General features: G+C 45.0%; 1 protein-coding gene across 2 annotated transcripts in view; it reads left to right on the top strand.

Annotated features, from left to right (window-relative positions):
* The window catches only part of LOC310648631 (tubby protein homolog), a 39467-nt gene that overhangs the window by 13814 nt on the left and 2612 nt on the right, over positions 1 to 23041 (top strand). For both annotated transcript variants that reach the window (XM_083376580.1, XM_083376579.1), the window contains exons 6-15: positions 2738 to 2863; positions 7072 to 7179; positions 9224 to 9418; positions 11679 to 11861; positions 12332 to 12474; positions 13528 to 13710; positions 15695 to 15807; positions 19890 to 20004; positions 20965 to 21063; positions 21147 to 21318. In XM_083376580.1, coding sequence (XP_083232706.1) covers positions 2738 to 2863; positions 7072 to 7179; positions 9224 to 9418; positions 11679 to 11861; positions 12332 to 12474; positions 13528 to 13710; positions 15695 to 15807; positions 19890 to 20004; positions 20965 to 21063; positions 21147 to 21318 — 1437 coding nt within the window. The remainder of the gene's footprint in view (positions 1 to 2737; positions 2864 to 7071; positions 7180 to 9223; positions 9419 to 11678; positions 11862 to 12331; positions 12475 to 13527; positions 13711 to 15694; positions 15808 to 19889; positions 20005 to 20964; positions 21064 to 21146; positions 21319 to 23041) is intronic.

Raw genomic sequence — 23041 nt, forward strand, 5'->3', positions numbered from 1 at the left:
AACAAAGTGATGGTTATCTATATACTGATTTAAAGGAAGTGTGTGACAAAATTAATACGCTTCAATTTATGAGATATTTTACACAAATATCGAGTTGAAGGTTGATTGCTGAATGCAGTGAGTGTGGTATACGAATGGAAGGCGTGCTTATGGGAAAATAAATCCAATGTTTGCAAATGGTTCATTGCCGAACAGAAGACAAAGATGTGCGATTTCTCCTTGTTTGTGGAAATATTACACGTCTGCTGACAGGGACCTGGATATTGCACGTATGTTTGGATGCCACCACAGATATGTAGCTGGCTAAAAACCCAAATGGTCTGCAGTGAAAAATGAGATTGTGTGATGCACTGAGGAGTATGGCTCTGAAAATGAATTTATCAAAGGCTGAAGTATATGTTGAAAGCGGAATGAACAATTGTTAAGTTATACCTAAAGGGCAAAAGTGCAAGAGGGAAGTAGAGTTCGTTCCCACAAACTGAATGGCAACTGAAAGTTTTCATTAGAGTTACCATATCTTCCCTGCAAAAATCTGGATGACCTCTAGATAGCAGGCAAGAGACACCAAATGTTAATTCTTTGCTGCTCTGTCATGGTCATAGCCCAGATAGGGTAGCTCTGCCCTTCTTTCAGGTTCTGCCATGTCCCTAAGGAACAGAAAGCTGTAAAGCAAGAGTTGTCTAATCTTGACAACTTTTAAAACTTGTGGACTTCAACGCCCAGAATTCCCCAGCCAGCATAAAGTTGCCAAGACTGGGCACCTCTACTGTAAAGGGACAGGTTGCTGATCTGGAGCCCAGTATTATTTCAACAGGTCTATTTGGCCCAATCAGCAATCTTATTAGGATGATTTAGTCCAGGGCTTTTCAACCAGTGGTACGGGTACCACCTGTGGTACATTGGCACCTGGCAGGTGGCATGCGACCATCCTAGAAAAATGGTAGCGGGGGGAGGGAAGGAGCTGAACCGGTGGCAGCACCACACAAGCCTGAGCGAGAGATGGCTGGAGTTGCAGGGCTGTCAGGGCTCAGCGGAAGCGCCAGGATCAGCGCCAGGCTCCAGCTGGAGCTTGGCGCTGATCCTGGCGCTTTTGCTGAGCCCAGAAGAAGCGCTGATCAGCTGGAATGTTGCAGCATCTCCAGGGTCTTGTGATTTCCATTCAGATGCTTGGCAACTGATTCATATTTATGACGGGCACAGTGTCGCAGGGTCATGTGAAGTGACCAAAACCTGCTGCAACCACCCAGCAGAAGGGGGGGGGGAATAAAAACCAAACACCCTCCACCCCACCCCCGCTGCCAATCTTCAACAGAAATGCTCACAACAATGAAAACCTCGGACAGGAGGAAGAGCACCGCCGGGCAGGCAGGCAGGTGTCTTGCTCGGCTGTGGCTTGGGGGGGGCACTTTTTTCAATGCCATTGTAACTTTGAACAGTCACTAAGCGAACTGTTGTAAGCCGAGGACTACCTGTGCTTCATCACTTTTTTCCTTTTTTTTTTTGGTCATCAAGTTTTTGACACCTTGCAAGGCAACTGGTGTACTCGGATGTTGCCATATCCTAAAAGTGGTACAATGGGTGAAAAAGTTGAAAAGCCCTGATCTATTCCGGTGGTGACAAACCTACGACATGCAATAAAATTTTGGGTGGTACCCTACCATTCCACGGCTATTTTTGATATCACATCCCATTTTTGCATAATTTTGGGAAGCTGCAGAGGCCATGCCAAAAGCAGCCTCTGGACCCTCTGAAAATGAGTTGTTTTTTTTTTTACTTGTATTTCGTTTTTGTAATTATTGGACATTTGTTTATATAACGCATAGCACCACATGACCGGGCTGTATGCTTTTTTAAATAAATGTATATGTAAAGAATTGTTTCTCTTTTTGTTTCCGAAGGTGGGGAGGCAATGACAGGACAGCAGAGTCAGGTTAGGCATTTCAAAAAAAATTTGACACACCAAGCCCAAAAGATTCACCATCGCTGATGCAGTCTACGGGTTCTCTCACAGAACCATATCCCAAAGCCCCCTTTTTCACAAGGCAACTGGACTTTCTTAGTTCTTCTTTGAAGGCCACCTGGAGGTTTATCTGTGCTATCAGGGTCACCTGAGTAGTACAAATGGGTCTGGACAGAGAGGACACTGCTGGTTTGAAAGAGGGGTCAAAGAGGCCATCTATGTCAAAATTGAACAGCCCTCTCTCGACGGGGGGGGGGGGAGGGCCACGACACCATCTATCTCCAGCCTACAACAGCCTCAACGACTCTCTAAAACAGGAGTCTTCAAACTTGGCCCTTTTATGACTTGTGGACTTCGACTCCCAGAATTCCTCAGCCAGCTTTGCTGGCTGAGGAATTCTGGGAGTCGAAGTCCACAAGTCATAAAAGGGCCAAGTTTGAAGACCCCTGCTCTAAAAGAAGGCAAATGACCAGCTGTCTGCAAGGAGTATAAATCCTTCCATTCCCCACCATCCAGTCAGAGCTGAAGAAGCTTCTCGGATGAGAAGTGAAACGTCTTCAAAGAAAAATCAAGAAAGTCTAGTTGCCTCCTGAAAAAGCATCTTTGGGACAACCATGACATGAATGACTACAAATTTCCATAGACATTGGTACTGGAGCAATTTGTCTCAGGTAAATAGAAGAGAGGATGGATAAATGAGACTAGGAATCAGGTTGGAAATTTTTTAGTGAGCACAAATTACTCCTTTTAATGTACAAATTGTTTGTCTCTCCAAAGGTGCAAACAACCCTTTTCTTGTGGAGTCTGTTCCAGAGGCTCACCTTGGTGTCCATATGTGGGGTAGCTCTATCCAGATGAGCCGGTCACACAGTGGCCAGGGGGAAAGCCAAGCAGCTGGACCAGGTAACCCAAAATTCTGAGGCACCAATTCCAGATGTGCTACGTTGTTCTTCTACGAGACCCTCCAGTTTGAGCTGCCAAAGTTTCCAGCAATCCAAAGCAATCTTTTTTTTATTCATTTTGTTTCTTTTCCCCCCCAACTTGCTCTCTGTGCCATCTTTGGTTAAAAAAAATAAAAACTTCTCAAGGCAGGTGAGACCAAGATAAAATTATAGGAAGATCAGCTTGTATATATGGGTGGGTAAATGGGTGGTCTCGCAGAAAGCCCACAAGCTACCTGTGACTTCCCTTTAAAGAAAAATGAATTACGGGGATGTGCTGTCATCCCTGAAATATCTCCTTACTTGGGAATAAGGCACCAGAAGATATCAATATTATTATTATTATTATTAATTTAATTTGTATACCGCCCTTCTCCCGAAGGACTCAGGGCTTCTGAGATAAGCTCCATCCTGCAGTTTTTGATTTGGGCATGGAATACGGTATGTGCCTTGTGTGATGAGAAACTTCAGCAAATTCAGCAAGCGGCTAGCTAACAACAAACGTCTAAAATAGAGCAGGATCTTCCTAGCACTTCCATTGCACACAACTTTGGTGGAGCTAAAAGCTCACTCTCCAAAGGTGTGTGGGCTGGGTCACCCAAAAAGCTTCTAAAAGTGCATTGCGGGTGAAAATTGGATTGAAATACCATGACTTTTAATTATTAGACTTTTGATTTTAACCCACCCCATTTCCCCACATCAAATGTGATTCCTAGATTTTTAAAATTAAGTAGGTATATAATATAAACCAGAAAAAAGAGAGATAGAGAGAGTGAGTGTCATATAATTGAACTGGCTCAGTACAAGATGGTAGACTAAACTAAAATTAAGCTGGGAAGTTTGTGGGCCAGCGTCGGTTTGTGCCAGGCATGAAAATACAGCCCAGTTTTCCGGCAACGCAACTTCCCAATTTTGTAAAGTAGCTCACAGAGGAGTTTCTCAGCTTCAGTAAGGTTACTTTAGCTGCCGTGTTGCAGATGAGAAAAAGGGTATACGCAAACATGCAAGAATTGAGCCTTATATAAAGGTCAGTCCCAGGGTTTAAATCCCAGGTCTTTTCTTCCCATCCCTTCACGTCAGACCTATGACCACAACTGAGCCCAAAATTTCTGTTCCTAAGCAAGACACTTTGCTGAGTGAATCAGGCCCCATTTCATGGCCTTTTTGTCATGCCTGTTAAGTGAATCGCTACAATTGTGATGGGAATTAGGCGGTGAATCTGCCTTCCCCATTGAGTTTACATGTCAGAAGCTCCTCAGGAAGGTTGCACCACAAGAACACCCCGGGATGCCGCAACCGTTGTAAGAACATGTCAGTTGCCAAGCACCCGAAGTTTGATCATGTGACCGTTGGGCTACTGCAATGGTCGTAAGTTTGAGAATTGGTCAAAAGAGGCTTGGACTAGAAGACCTCCAAGGTCCCTTCCAACTCTGTTACTCTGTATTTTTTTCAGTGCTGACTTTCCGTTGTTCTTTTCTCAGCCTTGAGCGTTGGAGACTCCTCCTCCGTGTTAACATAATGACTCTGTCTGGCCTGAGAATTTTATTTATTTATTTTAATCCCATTTATATCCCGTCCTTCTCCAAAGACTCAGGGCGGCTTACAATTTAAGCACAAACCAATGTGCTTAGCAATAGCCGTCATTCTATGTATATGCCTGCTTATTAGGGCTTTCGGGGGGGCCCCCCCAAGCGGCATTATTACAAAGTCAGCTTATTGCCCCCAACAATCTGGGTCCTCATTGATAGTTCCTGCCTTACCAGCTTCTGTCCTTAGAGTAAGCATGTTAGGAAACCATCTAAATTAAATCAATCAATAACAAGACATCAATAACAAGACATCACTGTTTAATAAAATGTGTGTGAACCAAATTGTCAAGCCTATCATAATATCTATGTGAATCTCTCTCTCTCTCTCTCTCTCTCACACACACACACACACACACACACACACGAGGAGGTGACAGAGAGAGACAGAATAGGCAATAGAATCTGCGAAAGCATGGGGGGCAGGTCTGATTTCCTTGAGAGGAAAGATATATACATTGTCTGGGCAAGCCTGTCATAATATCTCTCTCTCAAGCCTGTCATAATCTCTCTCTCTCTCTCTCTCTCTTACACACACACACACACACACACACACACACACACACACGTGTGTCATTCAAAGAGGAGGTGACAGAGAGAGACAGAATAGGCAACAGAATCTGGGAAAGCATGGAGGACAGGTCTGATTTCCTGGAGAGGAAAGATATATACATTGTCTGGGCAAGCCTGTCATAATATCTCTCTCTCAAGCCTGTCATAATCTCTCTCTCTCTCTCTCTCTCTTACACACACACACACACACACACACACACACGTGTGTCATTCAAAGAGGAGGTGACAGAGAGAGACAGAATAGGCAACAGAATCTGGGAAAGCATGGAGGACAGGTCTGATTTCCTGGAGAGGAAAGATATATACATTGTCTGGGCAAGCCTGTCATAATATCTCTCTCTCAAGCCTGTCATAATCTCTCTCTCTCTCTCTCTCTCTTACACACACACACACACACACACACACACACACACACGTGTGTCATTCAAAGAGGAGGTGACAGAGAGAGACAGAATAGGCAACAGAATCTGGGAAAGCATGGAGGACAGGTCTGATTTCCTGGAGAGGAAAGATATATACATTGTCTGGGCAAGCCTGTCATAATATCTCTCTCTCAAGCCTGTCATAATCTCTCTCTCTCTCTCTCTCTCTTACACACACACACACACACACACACACACACACACACACACGTGTGTCATTCAAAGAGGAGGTGACAGAGAGAGACAGAATAGGCAACAGAATCTGGGAAAGCATGGAGGACAGGTCTGATTTCCTCGAGAGGAAAGATATATACATTGTCTGGGCAAGCCTGTCATAATATCTCTCTCTCAAGCCTGTCATAATCTCTCTCTCTCTTACACACACACACACACACACACACACACGTGTGTCATTCAAAGAGGAGGTGACAGAGAGAGACAGAATAGGCAACAGAATCTGGGAAAGCATGGAGGACAGGTCTGATTTCCTGGAGAGGAAAGATATATACATTGTCTGGGCAAGCCTGTCATAATATCTCTCTCTCAAGCCTGTCATAATCTCTCTCTCTCTCTCTCTCTCTCTTACACACACACACACACACACACACACACACGTGTGTCATTCAAAGAGGAGGTGACAGAGAGAGACAGAATAGGCAACAGAATCTGGGAAAGCATGGAGGACAGGTCTGATTTCCTGGAGAGGAAAGATATATACATTGTCTGGGCAAGCCTGTCATAATATCTCTCTCTCAAGCCTGTCATAATCTCTCTCTCTCTTACACACACACACACACACACACACACACACACACACACGTGTGTCATTCAAAGAGGAGGTGACAGAGAGAGACAGAATAGGCAACAGAATCTGGGAAAGCATGGAGGACAGGTCTGATTTCCTGGAGAGGAAAGATATATACATTGTCTGGGCAAGCCTGTCATAATATCTCTCTCTCAAGCCTGTCATAATCTCTCTCTCTCTCTCTCTCTCTTACACACACACACACACACACACACACACACGTGTGTCATTCAAAGAGGAGGTGACAGAGAGAGACAGAATAGGCAACAGAATCTGGGAAAGCATGGAGGACAGGTCTGATTTCCTGGAGAGGAAAGATGTATACATTGTCTGGGCAAGCCTGTCATAATATCTCTCTCTCAAGCCTGTCATAATCTCTCTCTCTCTCTCTCTCTCTTACACACACACACACACACACACACACACACACACACACACACACACGTGTGTCATTCAAAGAGGAGGTGACAGAGAGAGACAGAATAGGCAACAGAATCTGGGAAAGCAGAGAGAGAGAGGACAGGTCTGATTTCCTGGAGAGGAAAAATATATACACTGTCTGGGCCACAGGTGGTGTATTTATGATGGGGAAGGTTCATTCTCATCCCACCAGTATAAAATAGTACGTTTTCAAAATATATTGGATTATAATCCAGCCCATCTGAAAGCTGTTATGTTGAGGAAAGTTACCAGGTGTAGTCTGGACGGTGCTTTTTCAGAAATGACCATGGATCCTCATACCATTTATTTGTGCTCCTGCCTTTCTTTTCCCCTCTCTGACTAGATTTTTCTGATGAGGCAGAGCTGGAGGTGGCCATTTTGGAAGAAACCCAGCCTATCAACAAGAAGGAATCCATTCCCAAGAATGGCTGGCAGGTCAAACAAAGAGAAGGTGAGGCCAGGAAAGGGAGGAGTTGCTGGGATCGCTATGATGCCATTCTCTGTTGCTAAGCTACTGCCTTTGGAGTGAAGCGCTTGGTTGCCAGGCAACAAAGTTGGGTCAACAAGTCAAGCTTGTATGCGCCGGACAAGGAATGAATTCCTCCTTCCTGAACCAGGGTGACCAAAAGTGGAAGCCATGTAACAGATATGATGCTAAGCATGATGGTATCGATGGACCTCCGTCTCAATGTTCCTCACCTGGATTTCCAAATTTTTCTCGGCACCATAGAGGTTTTCCAGAGCTATTGTGCCTTTTGTTAAAAGCAGCTTCCTTCTGCCTGTCCTAGTTCTTCCTTTTTAGCAGGAATTGGGAAGGAAGGCTAGTAATGAATTGTCCCTGGATTAGCCAACTTCAAAGATATCAGCTCTAGGATTTAATGGTTAATGGTTAAATTATTGTGTTAATTGTTCAATTCTGCTTTTAGGCTTGCTCCAGATTTAATGTAGAGCCAGCTCATAATTAGTGGAAGTTAAATTCATGACTTAAGTTTGATTTCAGGTAGACAATCCTTAGCTACTGTATAATAAGGAGGGTCCCTCTCAACAGCTCTTAATACTACTCATTGGAAGATACTGTGTAGCTCAGCATTTCTCAGCCTTGTCCATTTTAATATGTGTGAACTTCAACTCCCAGAATTCTCCAGCCAGGCTTCCTGACAGGGGAATTCTGAGAGTTCAAGTCCACACGTATCAAAATGATTGAAGCTGAGAAACATTGCTATAGGCTAGGGCAGGGGTAGGCAACCTTGGCTCTTTTATGACTCGTGGACTTCAACTCCCAGAATTCCTGAGCCAGCATGGCTCAGCTTGGAAACCTCTCCCTTTCCCCTCAGAATGGCTGGCTCAGGAATTCTGGGAGTTGAAGTCCACAAGTCATAAAAGAGCCAAGGTTGCCTACCCCTGGGCTCTTTTCTGACTCGTGGACTTCAACTCCCAGAATTCCTGAGCCAGCATGGCTCAGCTTGGAAACCTCTCCCTTTCCCCTCAGAATGGCTGGCTGAGGAATTCTGGGAGTTGAAGTCCACGAGTCATAAAAGAGCCAAGGTTGCCTATCCCTGCTATAGGCATTTTGCCTTTCTCCCCACACATTTGATTCTGTTAACGTGAAAAAAAATAACGAAAGGAATGGCAGAAAAAATGAAGACTGCGTTAGAAAAAGGAAGAGAACGATATCCGGATACCCTTCCCCTCTCCAGGATTCCCTTCTTATCAGTGTTTCAAATATTACCATTACAGCTTTTCATCCTTTGTTGAATAACTATTTGTTCAGTAGCAGAAGTGTGTCTGTGAGGGGATGTGCAATAAAATTATGGACGGAACTCTTTCCGGACATGGCCATGTTAGTGCCTTGTTTCACATCCCGTTTACATCTTCAGTGTTTTAAATATTACTATTACAGCTTTTCATCCTTCGTTGTATAGCTATTTGTTCAGTAGCAGAAGTGTGTCTGTGAGGGGACGCACAATAAAATTATGGATGGAACTCTTTCCGGACATGGCCACGTTAGTGCCTTGTTTCACATCCCGTTTACATCTTCAGTGTTTTAAATACTACTATTACAGCTTTTCATCCTTCGTTGTATAGCTATTTGTTCAGTAGCAGAAGTGTGTCTGTGAGGGGACGCACAATAAAATTATGGATGGAACTCTTTCCGGACATGGCCACGTTAGTGCCTTGTTTCACATCCCGTTTACATCTTCAGTGTTTTAAATATTACTATTACAGCTTTTCATCCTTTGTTGAATAGCTATTTGTTCAGTAGCAGAAGTGTGTCTGTGAGGGGACGCGCAATAAAATTATGGACGGAACTCTTTCCGGACATGGCCACGTTAGTGCCTTGTTTCACAATCCCGTTTACATCTTCATCAGTCCGAAAGTATGAATGGCGTCTGACCATCAAAAGATTTTTTTTCCTCCCTCCAGTTTTGTTTCTGACTCTTGAGACTTAATACACTTCTTACCCTGGATATGATGTCATCTTTGAACATCCACAGGACGACCAAATCCTCAACGGCGTGGCCAGACTGCCAGAACAAAGAGAGAAAGCTTATCCCCAAGATATGACACTCCGTCTCCCATGGTGGGTATGGAAGAGGAGGCTCCTGAGCACGTGTTCCAGGCAACCAAATCAAAAAAGGAAAGGTTAACCCCAGTACAGAAGGTTGCATCCGTTGTCATGGATATGGAAGGTGAGACTTCTGTGATATAGGTAAGAATCCAAGGGGGTTGGGGGAGAAAGAAACTCTACGCGTATGAAATGAAATGGGAATGAGTGTTGGCAGTCTGTGCTTCCTGCTGTGAATAAATGGGTGCAGAGAACTGGTGTACTTGAAATGAATGATCTTACGTTGTAGCAAGGCAAATTGAGATGAAATACTAGGCAGAACAGTTAAACAATGGAGCCAGTTACCGAGGGACATCGTGGTATCCTCTTTGTTGATGCAGCAAAGCAAAGCAAAGCCTTTTCTGGGAGATAACTGCACTTTGTGGCCTCCACTAAGTAGTAGGCACTTGGATTCAATGACCTAAATAGTATCTCCCAGTGCTAAGATTTTACACTATCATGTACACCAGTGGTGGTGAACCTACGGCACGCGTGCCACAGGCGGCACTCAGAGCGCTTTCTGTGGACGCATGCGCCATGCCCCGGTGATGGCAACTGTCCCTCTTCAACCGGCCGCCTGCTAACTCGCTGAGGCCCCATGTGGCCGGATGCATCCCGGCACGGCTGATTCCCACCCCCTGTCCCATCCCTCCTGGCCTCGCATGCTCTCCTTTTCCAGGGCACGACCCACTGCATTGCCTCCTCAGCTGTCGGCCGGCCATCCAGCTCAGAGGCGGCTTCTTTGAACTGCTGGTGGCGGGCTGCAGAGCCCCAAAGTGTGCCGGTCGAGGGGCCAGCAGGCTGTGGCTGCTGACAGACACCGTCAGCCCCCATGCGCTCGCTGGCTTCTGTGTGCAGGGGCTGATGGTGTCAGGCAGCAGCCACCCCAGCCCTTGCCTTGCTCCATGGCAATGGCACCCCTGCCTTGCCTCACCTCACCCCACAGGAGGAGCCTCCTGCCTACCGCCCCGCCTGCCAGAGACCCCCTGGATCTCCCCAACCCTGCCCACCCCCCCCCACAGGCGTTCCTCCCCATGAGCAACATTGAGGTGACCGCACCCACCTTGGCCATACCCACCCAATCTGCCATGACCACCACAGCCACGCCCACCCAGCACCCCGCAATAAATAAGTGGTTTTTGGGTTGCACTTTGGGCACTCAGTCTCTAAAAGGTTCACCATCACTGATGTACACTATTGGAGACTCTTGATTCCTGACAGTGGAAATGCAACAATGCATACCTTTCACGGATTCTCTAATTGTAGCGAGGAAAGAAGGTGTTTCTTTAAAACTACATGTTTATGCGTATGTATAGGAGGTGGCAAGGTGGGCTCAGCAGTTAAGACTCTGGGCTTGTTGGCTGGAAATCCGGCAGCCCAGGTTGAACAGCCGAGCACCATGGGATGGGGTGAGCTCCCGTCCTCGCCTCAGCTCCTGCCAGCCTAGCAGTTTTTATATATATATATATATTTATTGAAAAGTTTTAAAATACATTTTTTAAAAACATAAACTCCCTCCCCCTCCCCTCCCCCTTACCCTCCCTTCCCCCCCCCGACTTCCCAGAGCTGAATACAGGGTATTAACTTTGCAAACTTAAGCTAAAATATGCTAAATAACTAAAAAAAGACTTATTAAATTCTATCGCACTTTAACTCCCCTTAAACATAACTAAATTACTAACAATAATAAATAACTAGTAATACATCATATAAAACTTATACTTATTCAAATGCTAAATGAAACTTTTTAGTCCCATATTTATTCTGAATATATTCAATCCATCTTCTCCATTCCACAATATATCTCTGTTGCGATTGTTCTTTCAAATATGCTGAAATCTTTGCCATTTCCTCCAGGTTTGAAACTTTCAAAGTCCACTCTTCTATAGTAGACAGTTCCTCCTTCTTCCAATATTGCGCTACTAAAAGTCTTGCTGTCGTAATTAAATTCAACATCAATTTAGTATCTATGACAGTACAATCTGTAATAATACCCAACAGCCAGCCTAGCACTTTGAAAGCATGCAAATATTGGTAGATAAACAGGTAGCGCTTCGGTGGGAATGTAACAGCCCTCCATGACATCATGCTGGCCACATGACCACAGAAATGTCTTTGGACAGCGCTGGTTCAATGTCCTTGAAATGGAGATGAGTACTGCCCCCTACAGTCTGCAGTGACTAGCGGAGTAAAATCCTCAGGGACTCCTTTCTCTCTCTCTTTTTTTAAACACATATCTGAGGGGTAAGGTAAAAGACTCTAAGGTAGTAAACATATAAAAATATGGCGTCAGAATAATCTGGGCGGAAGGAGAAGAGATAGATTTCACATCTTGTTTAATTTAGTTTTGAAGAATGATCTTCCCAGAGAAGACTCGAAGTCTGCAGAGTCCAAAAAGGCCATTGGAGACATGTATAACATCACTGTGCTCCAAAGCAACTCCGAAAGTGACGGGGAATACTCTCAGGAGCTGACTGTACCCTCTTCACCTATGAAGAAGCCCCGGGACAGGAGGCTGAGGCACCGAGGTTAGTGGACTTTCTGCATGGGTGGGAGTAGCGGATGGAAAGAGGCGCTCAAACAAACACACTTAATTTGCTTTGCAAGTTTGTCGCATCGTGTGACTTTGGAACTTGAGTCCTGTTCTGTGTGATTTCAGAAAATAAGCCCGGCACCATTTTTATTTTTATTTTTATTATTTTTGCAATTGTCCTTCTTGCCCTGGTTTTAATCTCTCAAATTTGTCACGATTTTATGGTTTTAAACCATTTAGCAATTGTGCTGGTAATGAAAAGCATTGAAAGAAATATAAACAAATGATCAAAATCTGGGGACCCGGATTCACATGTTTTCAGACAGGAAGGCAAACATCAGGAGTCAGGATTGCTGGCTTGACCTTTGTTGTCTGTTGGAATGGAATTAAAAACAAGAAAGGGCACAGGGAAAGGATGACTCTTTTCCTTTGCCCAACTTTTGCAGTTCTCCTTGATTTTTCCAGGGTCTCTCACTAATGGAAGGAGGAGTCAGAGTGAGGAAGAGGAAGAAAATGATGAAGATGATGACGATGAAGACTTCAAAGATGACAACCAAGACATTCTCAGGAGTGTCATGTACATTCAAGAAGAAATGGACTTATCTGCGGTAAGGGGCTAAAATAAAACTTGGACGTATTTTAGACACCCCTTGGGAAATCTTTTTATCGTTTCATCTAATGCACATTTATCATTACTTAGCAGAAAGAGATTTTCTTCTGATTCTTCTTCCTTTGAAGACCTTTCTCCTGGCCCCCACCCACTGCATCTCCCGCTTACAGTTTCTCTAGCGTGGCATGTATTTTCACACTGTATTTTAACCCTTTCAGGAGAAAGCAGAAAATGAGAGCACCTTTTACCAACATCTAATCCTTAGAGCAGGGCTTTTCAACCAGTGGTACGGCTGGAGCTGCAGGGCTGTCAGGGCTCAGCGGAAGCGCCAGGATCAGCGCTTCAGGGCTGTCAGGGCTCAGCGGAAGTGCCAGGATCAGCGCCAGGCTCCAGCTGGAGCTCGGCGCTGATCCTGGTGCTTCTGCTGAGCCCAGAAAAAGCGCCGATCAGCTGGAATGCTGCAGCATCCCCAGGGTCTTGTGATTTACATTCAGATGCTTGGCAACTGATTCATATTTGTGACGGTCACAGTGTCCCAGGGTCATGGGAAGTGACCAAAACCTGCTGCAACCACCCAGCAGATGTTGGGAAATAAAAACCGAACACCCCCCCATTCCCGCTGCCAATCCTCAACAGAAATGCTCACAACAATGAAAACCTCGGACAGGAGGAAGAGCGCCGCTGGGCGGGCAGGCAGGTGTCTTGCTCAGCTGTGGCTTGGGGGGGCACTTTTTTCAATGCCATTGTAACTTCGAACAGACACTAAGCGAACTGTTGTAAGTCGAGGACTACCTGTACTTCATCACTTTTTTCCTTTTTGGGGGGGGGTCAAGTTTTTGACACCTTACTAGGCAACTGGTGGTCCTCAGATGTTGTCATATCCTAAAAGTGGTACAATGGGTGAAAAGGTTGAAAAGCCCTGCCTTAGAGAACAGGGAGGGTTCCTGTAGATTTGCAATAGCCGGCATTTTATGGGTGGAAAAGCAAGAAGGTTGTAGTGCAAACCGGCTCTCGGATTTTATTATAGCTTGCCTCTTCTTCTCCCTGGCAGTCCCCAAAGGAGGAACCAAGCACTCCCTCATCACTCAAAGTGGATGACATTGAAGCCTTTGTTTTGCAACCTGCCCCCCAGGGCCACACGATCCAGTGTCGCATCACACGAGACCGGAAAGGGATGGACAAGGGCATTTTCCCCTTCTACTACTTACACCTTGAGGTGGAAAACGGGAAAAAGGTATCGGAAAAAGCAAAGAATGGTGCCGTACTTAAACACACACACACACACACACACAGTTAAAAATACATGATTCTGAAAAATGGGTTTGAATTGGCATCCCAGAAAGAGCAAAGTTTCTGCTAACTACTGTTTGGAGATGAAGGCCTCGAAACAAACCCAATTGAAAAGAAGCCCAGTCTTGTGATCCCTTTCACAAGAAGCGTCCATTCCATCCTATAGCACAAGTAGTCCTCACTTAATCAACCGCTCATTCAATGAAGTGGTGGTACTTTTGACCAGCCTTCAAAATTCCAGCTAGCGCAGCATCCCCACAGTCACACAATCATGATCTGGGCACTTCACAAACCAGCCCAGATTTCTGACCATTACAGCATCCCACAGTCACATAATTGTTATTTGTGACCTTCCAGCTTTCGACAAGCAGAGTTAACAGGGAAGCTGACAGAAAGTCAGGCTGAGATCACATGAGGTCCTTGCTTAGCAATTTACAGGGAATTGCTTAACCACGGTAACCAGGGATTGCCAACATTGCCATTGTTAAGTGGCGTTATTCATAGAATGTCCCGTTTTATTACTTTATTGCTTAGCGACAGACATTCCGGTCCCAGTTACTATTGTTAAGTGAGGACTACCCATATATGGTTAATAAATTATGCTATTTAAAAAATATTTGTTAGATGCTCTGTAAAGGATTCAGCTTGCAAACAACTGTCAGGTCTAGGAATGTTGAAATATTAAAAAAAAAAGTCTTTCAAGGTATCCATCACACTTGTTGCAAGGGACGTGGTGGCTCAGTGGGTTAGGACGCTGAAGTTGTCGAACAGAAGATCGGCAGTTTGGCGGGTCAAATCCCAAGTGCCGCATAGCAGAGTGAGCGCCTGTTACTCGTCCCAGCTTCTGCCAACCTAGCAGTTCGAAAGCACGTAAAAAAATGCAAGTAGGAAAATAGGGACCACTACGGCGGGAAGGTAACAGCGTTCCGTGCGCCTTTGGCGTCTAGTCATGCCGGCCACATGACCACGGAGACGTCCTCGGACAAGCGCTGGCTCTTTGGCTTTGAAACGGAGATGAGCACCGGCCCCTAGAGTTGGAAACGACTAGCATGCATGTGCGGGGGAACCTTTATCTTTACCTTTACCTATCACACTTGTTTGGTCTTTGAAAGTGCCTACAGTTCTTAAAGACCGATCAATCTCACATATTTGAAGTGACAATGCATTTGCTAGAAGCTCACAACACCTGCAAGAATGCTAACAATGCTGAATTCATTGACTGTTGCAATGGTTGTCAGTCAAAGGAGATGGCTGTATCTGGCCATCCTTAACTGATTTTGAAAAAGCTAATACGATAGAACCGGTTCAGAACAAGAGCCAACTGGAAATTGAAAAACAGGAAGGTATCAAAATGCTTCTGTTTTATTAATTAAAAAAAAACAAAAAACATGGAAGGATGTGTCCTCGAAGTCACTCGTTTGAGAGAGTCTTCACCTCTATTGCCTTCTATCACCTTATTGAGGCTGATATTAAAATATTTTGATTCAGTTTAATTCACGAAGCGGTCTCCTTTGAACTTACTTTCAGGAAGCAGGTGGGTTGTCTGAATGCTGCCAAAAACAGAAGGGATTTTTTTTGTTCCTGCTGAAATATACTGTACTTAGGGTGGATTTCAGCACTCAGAACTGTCACCGATGGCCAAATTAAGAATCCATATGTTTGGAGGACACCCTGCTCTGGAAAGGCTGCTATGGACGAACCCCGGCAGCAGTGTTTCACACAATAAAACAAGTGCGACTGAGCAAACTGTTTTACTATGGTGTACGAATCCAACCTGAGCAACAGTTAGTTTTATAGGGGTGAATTGGCTATTATGACCATTTTCATTTTTGATCTCTTTGGCATTCAACCATATCAAAACAGCAGTGATGGCAATTAAAAAGGCAACCAGGAATGATTCTCCCTAACAGCTGGGCGTTCTCTTTCAGCGGTTCCTCATGTCTGGGAGGAAGAGGAAAAAAAGCAAGACTTCAAATTACCTTATTTCCTTAGATCCGATCGATCTGTCACGAGGTGGAGAAAGCTTCATTGGAAAAGTCAGGTGTGTCTGGTTTGGAGCCTATTAAAAGCAGGTGTGAGTAGCCGATAGACCTACATCCGGTGGTTCAGCTTTCTCCAATGGATATTGAATGGAACCCCCAGAATTCCTAACCAGAATGACCAGGATGGGGGATTGTGGTAGTTGAAATCTAATACTCTACCCCTTTGCCAAGTGTTAGAATCTCTATGATCTTCAGTAAGTCAGTTGCACGTCACTCCCATTGTTTTACTTATGGGGTAATGAACATAATTATCTTGAGTATTTTCAGTGAACACTCTTAAATATTAGAGCGTGTTACAGTTGCTTCTACAAAATGGTCTCCATGGTGGCAGGAGGGGTCACGGTCATTGAAATGGGGAGGGTGACTAGGCTGTTGAAATGTGATGCCCATTAAAGAAGGGCGGAGCTTTGTTCACCCAGTTGCGCCCACCATTTTGACATCACTGAGGTGCATAATAGACATGCTGGACCCAAACCATGCATTTCCTAGCAGACCATTTGGTGACATTATTCTCCAATATAGGTAGAGTTCACTTAGTGATTGTCATGGGCAGCCACCATTCAAAGTTACAACAGTGATGGGGGGAAAAATTGCAGCCGTTGCTTGAATGTCTGAACTTTGCAGTGTCTCAGTCAAACATTTTCCACTATAGCAGGGGTGTCAAACTCAATTTCATTGAGGGCCACATCAGCATTGTGGTTGCCCTTGGGGGGGCCAGGTGGGTATGGCCAGGGTGGGCGTGGCCTACTGGGTGGGCGTGGCTGGAATGCGTATGGCCTACTGGGTGGGCATGGCCAGCTCTACATAATTGGCATCAAGGGTGCCTATGGGGGCCTGGGCAGGAGTGGGACAGATCTGGGGGTCTCTGGCAGAAGGAGGGTCTCTGGGCCAGGGCCAAGGCAGTGGGGGCCGTTCCCTCACTGTTTCCAGGATGGCTTTGGGGGCCACACAAAACCACTTCGCGGGCTGGATCCGGCCTCCGGGCCTTGTGTTTGTCATGTCTGCACTATAGTCAGCATGCATCCTCCTATGGAGAAAAGCAAAGTTTTACATTTAGGCAGGAAAAATCAAAGGTACAATTACAGATTGGGCAAGACCTGGCTTAAAAACAGTAACTGTGAGAGGGACCTTGGAGTCCTAGTGGACAATCACTTGACTATGAGCCAGCAGTGTGCAGCAGCAGCCAAAAAAGCCAATACAATCCTGGGTTGTATAAGCAGAGGCATAGAATCAACATACTGTGAAGTATTGGTGTTGTTGTTGTTGTTGTTAGCTGCGAAGTCGTGTCCGACCCATCGCGACCCTATGGACAACATTCCTCCAGGCCTTCCTGTCCTCTACCATCTTCTGGAGTCCATTTAAGCTCACGCCTACTGCTTCAGTGACTCCATCCAGCCACCTCATTCTCTGTCGTCCCCTTCTTCTATTGCCCTCGATCTTCCCCAGCATTAGGCTCTTCTCCAGGGAGTCCTTCCTTCTCATTAGGTGGCCAAAGTACTTGAGTTTTAGCTTCAGGATCTGGCCTTCTAAAGAGCAGTCAGGATTGATCTCCTCTAGGACTGACCGGTTTGATCGCCTTGCAGTCCAAGGGACTCGCAGGAGTCTTCTCCAGCACCAATGTTCAAAGGCCTCAATTCTTTGGCGCTCAGCCTTTCTTATGGTCCAACTTTCACTACCATACATTGCAACTGGAGAAGTATTGGTACCGCTTTATAAAACCCTAGTAAGACCACACTTGGAATATTGCAGCCAGTTTTGGTCACCATATCCCAGAAAAGATGTTGAGAGTTTGGAAAAAAATCAGAGAAGAGCAACTAAGATGATTAAAGGCCTGGAGACTAACACGTACGAAGAACGGCTGCAGGACTTGGGTTTGGCTAGTCTAAAGAAAAGAAGAAATGGGGGAGACATGATAGCAGTGTTCCAGTATTTGAGGGGCTGCCACAAAGAAGAGGGGGGTCACATTATTCTCCAAAACACCGGAGGGCAGGACAAGAAACAATGGTTGGAAACTGATCAAAGAGAGAAGCAACCTGGAATTAAAGAGAAACTTCCTGACAGTGAGGATAATTAACCAGTGGAACAGCTTGCCTCCAGAAATTGTGGGCGCTCCATCACTGGAGATTTTTAAGAAGAGACTAGACTTGTCTTGTCACTTGTCTGAGATGGTATAGTTCCTCCTGCTTGAGCTGGGGGCTGGACTAGAAGACCTCCAAGGTCCCTTCCAGCTTCTTCTCTTCTCTTCTCTTCTCTTCTCTTCTCTTCTCTTCTCTTCTCTTCTCTTCTCTTCTCTTCTCTTCTCTTCTCTTCTATTCTATTCTCTTCTATTCTATTCTATTCTATTCTATTCTATTCTATTCTATTCTATTCTGAAGCTGAGAGGATTTGACTGGAAGAAAAGGGAATGGCCAAGGATTCTTTGTTTACTAGCCGAGGGAGGGTGTTTTCCCATGAAGAGAAGTCTTGTTGTTGTTGTTAGCTGCGAAGTCGTGTCCGACCCATTGCGACCCCATGGACAACGTTCCTCCAGGCCTTCCTGTCCTCTACCATCTTCTGGAGTCCATTTAGGCTCACGCTTACTGCTTCAGTGACTCCATCCAGCCACCTCATTCTCTGTCATCCCCTTCTTCTATTGCCCTCAACCTTTCCCAGCATTAGGCTCTTCTCCAGTGAGTCCTTCCTTCTCATTAGGTGGCCAAAGTATTTGAGTTTCAGATTCAGGATCTGGCCTTCTAAAGAGCAGTCAGGGTTGATCTCCTCTAGGACTGACCGGTTGGATCGCCTCGCAGTCCAAGGGACTCGCAGGAGTCTTCTCCAGCACCATAGCTCAAAGGCCTCAATTCTTTGGCGCTCAGCCTTTTTTATGGTCCAGCTTTCACTGCCATACATTGCAACTGGGAAGACCATAGCCTTGACTATACACACTTTTGTTGACAGGGTGATGTCTCTGCTTTTTAGTGTGCTGTCTAGATTTGCCATGGCTTTCCTCCCCAGGAGCAAGCGTCTTTTAATTTCTTGGCTACAGTCCCCATCTGCAGTGATCCTGGAGCCCAGGAAAATAAAATCTGTCACTACCTCCATTTCTCCCCCAACTATTTGCCAGGAATTGAGAGGGCCGGATGCCATGATCTTGGTTTTCTTAATGTTAAGTTTCAAGCCAAGTTTTGCACTCTCCTTCTTCACCCGCAACAAGAGGCTCTTTAGTTCTTGTTCCCTTCCTGCCCTTAGAGTGGTATCATCTTGCGAAGAGAAGTCTAGATTTCCCATTTGCAAGTTTAGCGTTTTAACTACAGTATTCTATGCAACTGTAGGGACATCTGGAACTCTCTTTTGAGTATATTTGCTGAAAACTAAGAACAGTTTTGTCTGATGTTGAGGTCAGAAGCACATGAAGACCTTAGGGCAGTGTTTCTCAACCTTGGCGGATTGAAGATGTGTGGACTTCCAACTCCCCAAAATTCTCGGAGTTGCAGCCCACCTATCTTCCAGTTGCTAGGGTTGAGAAACACTGCCCTAGGGGCAAGGATAGGCAACCTCGGCTCTTTTATGACTCATGGACTTCAACTCCCAGAATTCCTGAGTCAGCTGACTCAGGAATTCTGGGAGTTGAAGTCCATGAGTCATAAAAGAGCCGAGGTTGCCTACCCCTGCCCTAGGGTGTGCCTGAAAAGAGATAGATCATAATGTAAAAAGCACGCTCCTGAAAACTCTTCCAGGCACCCTATTCTACCTCTATGGAAGATGCATCCTAATTTGAGGGGGGATCTAAATATAAAGGACTCATTCCCTGTGCTCTTATTGTGTACATTTTCATTACCCAGCCTTCCTCCATAGTTAATACAGGTTTCCGTGTTGAAGAATTGTGCTCATAAGAACGCTACAGTTTCTAGAATCTCTTGGTGTTCTTAATTTGCTTTTTATGCACTTTATGGGTGCTTCTCTGTAGTTTTCGTCCTAGCTTTGGGTTCTTCCTTAATTAACATGAGGGCAGGACAGGAGGGATGATTGAGGAAAATACGGCGGGCTCTTAAGATGCTTAAAGGAAGAAAACATCCGTTTATTTTTTTTGCCTGCTTTCCAGATCTAACATGCTTGGGACCAAGTTCACTGTATTTGACAATGGAATCAATCCAGAAAAGAAACCTTTTGTTCCAGAAACTGCCCACCTACGGCAGGAGTTAGTTGCCATTTGCTATGTAAGTATCGCAGAGTTGGCAAAGTGGGGGAACTGATACGCCCCTTATATACAGGTAATCCTCAATTCCCGAGTGTTCATTTAACAACCGTTTGAAGTGAAAATGACTCAGAAAAAAGTGACTTCTGACCAGTTCTCACACAGCATCCTTTCGATCACATGATCAGAATCTGGGCACTTAGCAACTGGCGTGTGTTATGGTGGTTGCTGTGTCCCAGGTCAGGTGATTACCATTGGCCCCTAGATTTGACAACCTTTCCCACCATTAGGCTCTTCTCCAGTGAGTCCTTCCTTCTCATTAGGTGGCCAAAGTATTTGAGTTTCAACTTCAGGATCTGGCCTTCTAAAGAGCAGTCAGGATTGATCTCCTCTAGGACTGACCGGTTTGATCGCCTTGCAGTCCAAGGGACCCGCAGGAGACTTCTCCAGCACCATAGTTCAAAGGCTTCAATTCTTTGGCGCTCAGCCTTTCTTATGGGTCAACTTTCACAGCCATACATTGCAACTGGGAAGACCATAGCCTTGACTATACACGCTTTTGTTGGCAGGGTGATGTCTCTGCTTTTTAGTGGGCTGTCTAGATTTGCCATGGCTTTCCTCCCCAGGAGCAAGCGTCTTCTCTAAATTATCCATAGGCAAAACAAGAACCAATGGATGGAAACTAATCAAGGGGAGAAGCAATCTAGAACTAAGGAGAAATCTCCTAACAGTGAGAACAATTAACCAGTGGAACGACTTGCCTTCAGAGATTGTGGGTGCTACATCACTGGGAGCTTTTAAGAAGGGATTAGACAGCCACTTGTCTGGAATGGTATGGGGTCTCCTGCTTGAGCAGGGAGTGGGACTAGATAGAAGACCTCCAAGGTGCTTTCCAACCCTGTTATTCTGTTACTCTGAATTAAAAGCAGAGGTCAATAGATTTCTGACTTAACTTCCCATCCCTGTTTCCATCTCCTTGCAGGAGACCAATGTTTTGGGTTTCAGAGGTCCACGGAAAATGACCGTGATAATTCCTGGAATGAATTCAGAGAACGAGAGGATCTGCATCCAACCTAAAAATGTGAGTGGTTCTCATCGCTACTATTTCTGAACAAAAAACATCAGCCCAGGAACTCCGTAATGTTTGCGCTTCTCTGCCTACAGGAACATGAAACCTTACTGTTGAGATACCAGAACCGGAACATGCAAAACCTGATCAAACTCCAGAACAAAGTGCCTGCTTGGAACGAGGAGACCCAGTCATACGTACTCAACTTCCACGGGCGGGTCACGCAGGCTTCCGTCAAGAACTTCCAAATCATCTCAGAAGACAACCGTGAGTAGTGGGCAAGGTTCAGGAGAGTGCAGAAGGTTTCGCAAACTGAGGCTAAGCTATCCACCAGATGTCCCATTTAGTGAGACTGACTTCTAAATAAATCAATCTATTGTGGCCAGTTTAGCTGACAAACATGACATTATTTAAGGTGATTAGAACGAAGAGGGATACCGCAACGGTTAGCCTGAGCACCAGCATAAGGAAGTGTAATGTGTAGTTTTGTATAGTGGAGCAAATCCTCTGTAAATTTACAGATATGTGAATCAGATTAGAGTTGGCAAGAGCGGGATCACAGATTGTGGTGTTTTAACTTAGTAGACACTTCAGTATACAGCAGTGACGAAAAAAAGGCAAATTCTTTCTTAAAGGCAAATAGGAAATAGAAACCCAACTATTGTAAAAACTTTATGGACAACCAATCTCATTTAGAAAATGGAAGTAGTTCTGGTGGCTACACCTCTCCATCACCAAAAGGAATTTTGGTAGAGCTGAAAAACAGGCAAAACAGGGCAAGCAAAATAACCCAAGGATTAAGCAGTTCCCTCAGATGTTTATATCTGGGGAGGACAAATAAAGTCGATGAGCATGAAATGGGTATAAAATTCTCCATGATGTACAGTAGATGAAGAAAATAGATGGGAAGATTATTTTTGCCCTCTCACATGATTCTGGAAATTGCGGTTATTCTGTGAAACCTAACAGTGGATGATTCAGGGCAGATGCTCTCCCATATACTTAAAATGGTAGAATTTGCTTCCACTGAACTTAGCAGTGGCCACCAATTTAGAAAGCCCAAGAAGAAAATGAGATAGTCATGGGGTGTAAAGTTAGTAACAACAGGTAGCCACCATAGCTATCTTCTGTCACAAATGTCAAAAGATTCCTGTAGATGGAGAATATGAACAGAATACGAACAAGCACCAGCATCATCCTTTTCAATACTAAACTCTCCCACTGAGTATCTCTTGGTTGCTTTGGTCCAATCTAGATAATTTTTCTTCCTCAGTACAGTAGCGGCCAAAATTGTGGAAACCTTCTGGGAAAAAGTGTACAGTAGAAATGCCACCTTTGGTTAAGTTTCCACCGATTTTTCTTCTAATTTCTTTATAACTGTAGCCTTGTTCACTTAATAATACTATTTTACATCGCTTTCTGGGTAACCAGTCAACTCTTTGCACCATTACTTTAATTTTATTACATTTTACAAGCTCACTAAAGGAAAGAACACACAAAAAACCCCAACCAACTTGATAGCGATCACATAACACAGGGCTTTTCAACTTTTTCACCCGTTGTACCACTTTTAGGATATGGCAACATCCAAGTACCACCAGTCGCCTAGCAAGGTGTCAAAAACTTGATGACCAAAAGAAAAAAAAAGGAAAAAAGTGATGAAGTATGAAGTCATCAAGTTTTTGACACCTTGTTAGGCAATTGGTGGTACTCAGATATTTTAGGATATTGCTATATCCTAAAAGTAGTACAACTTACAACTGTTTGCTTAGTGACTGTTGTAAGCCCCAGGATCAGCGCCAGGCTTCAGTTGATCAGCGTTTCTTCGGGGCTCAGCAGAAGTGCCAGGATCAGTGCCAGGCTCCAGATGATCAGAAGCGCCAGGATCAGCTGGAGCCCAGCGCTTATCCTGGTGCTTCCGCTGAGCCCTGACAGCCCTGCAGCTCCAGCCATCTCTCACTCAGGCTTGTGCGGTGCTGCTACCGGTTCA

The sequence above is a fragment of the Vipera ursinii genome (genome assembly GCF_947247035.1).
Source record: "Vipera ursinii genome assembly, chromosome: Z".
NCBI lineage: Eukaryota > Metazoa > Chordata > Lepidosauria > Squamata > Viperidae > Vipera > Vipera ursinii.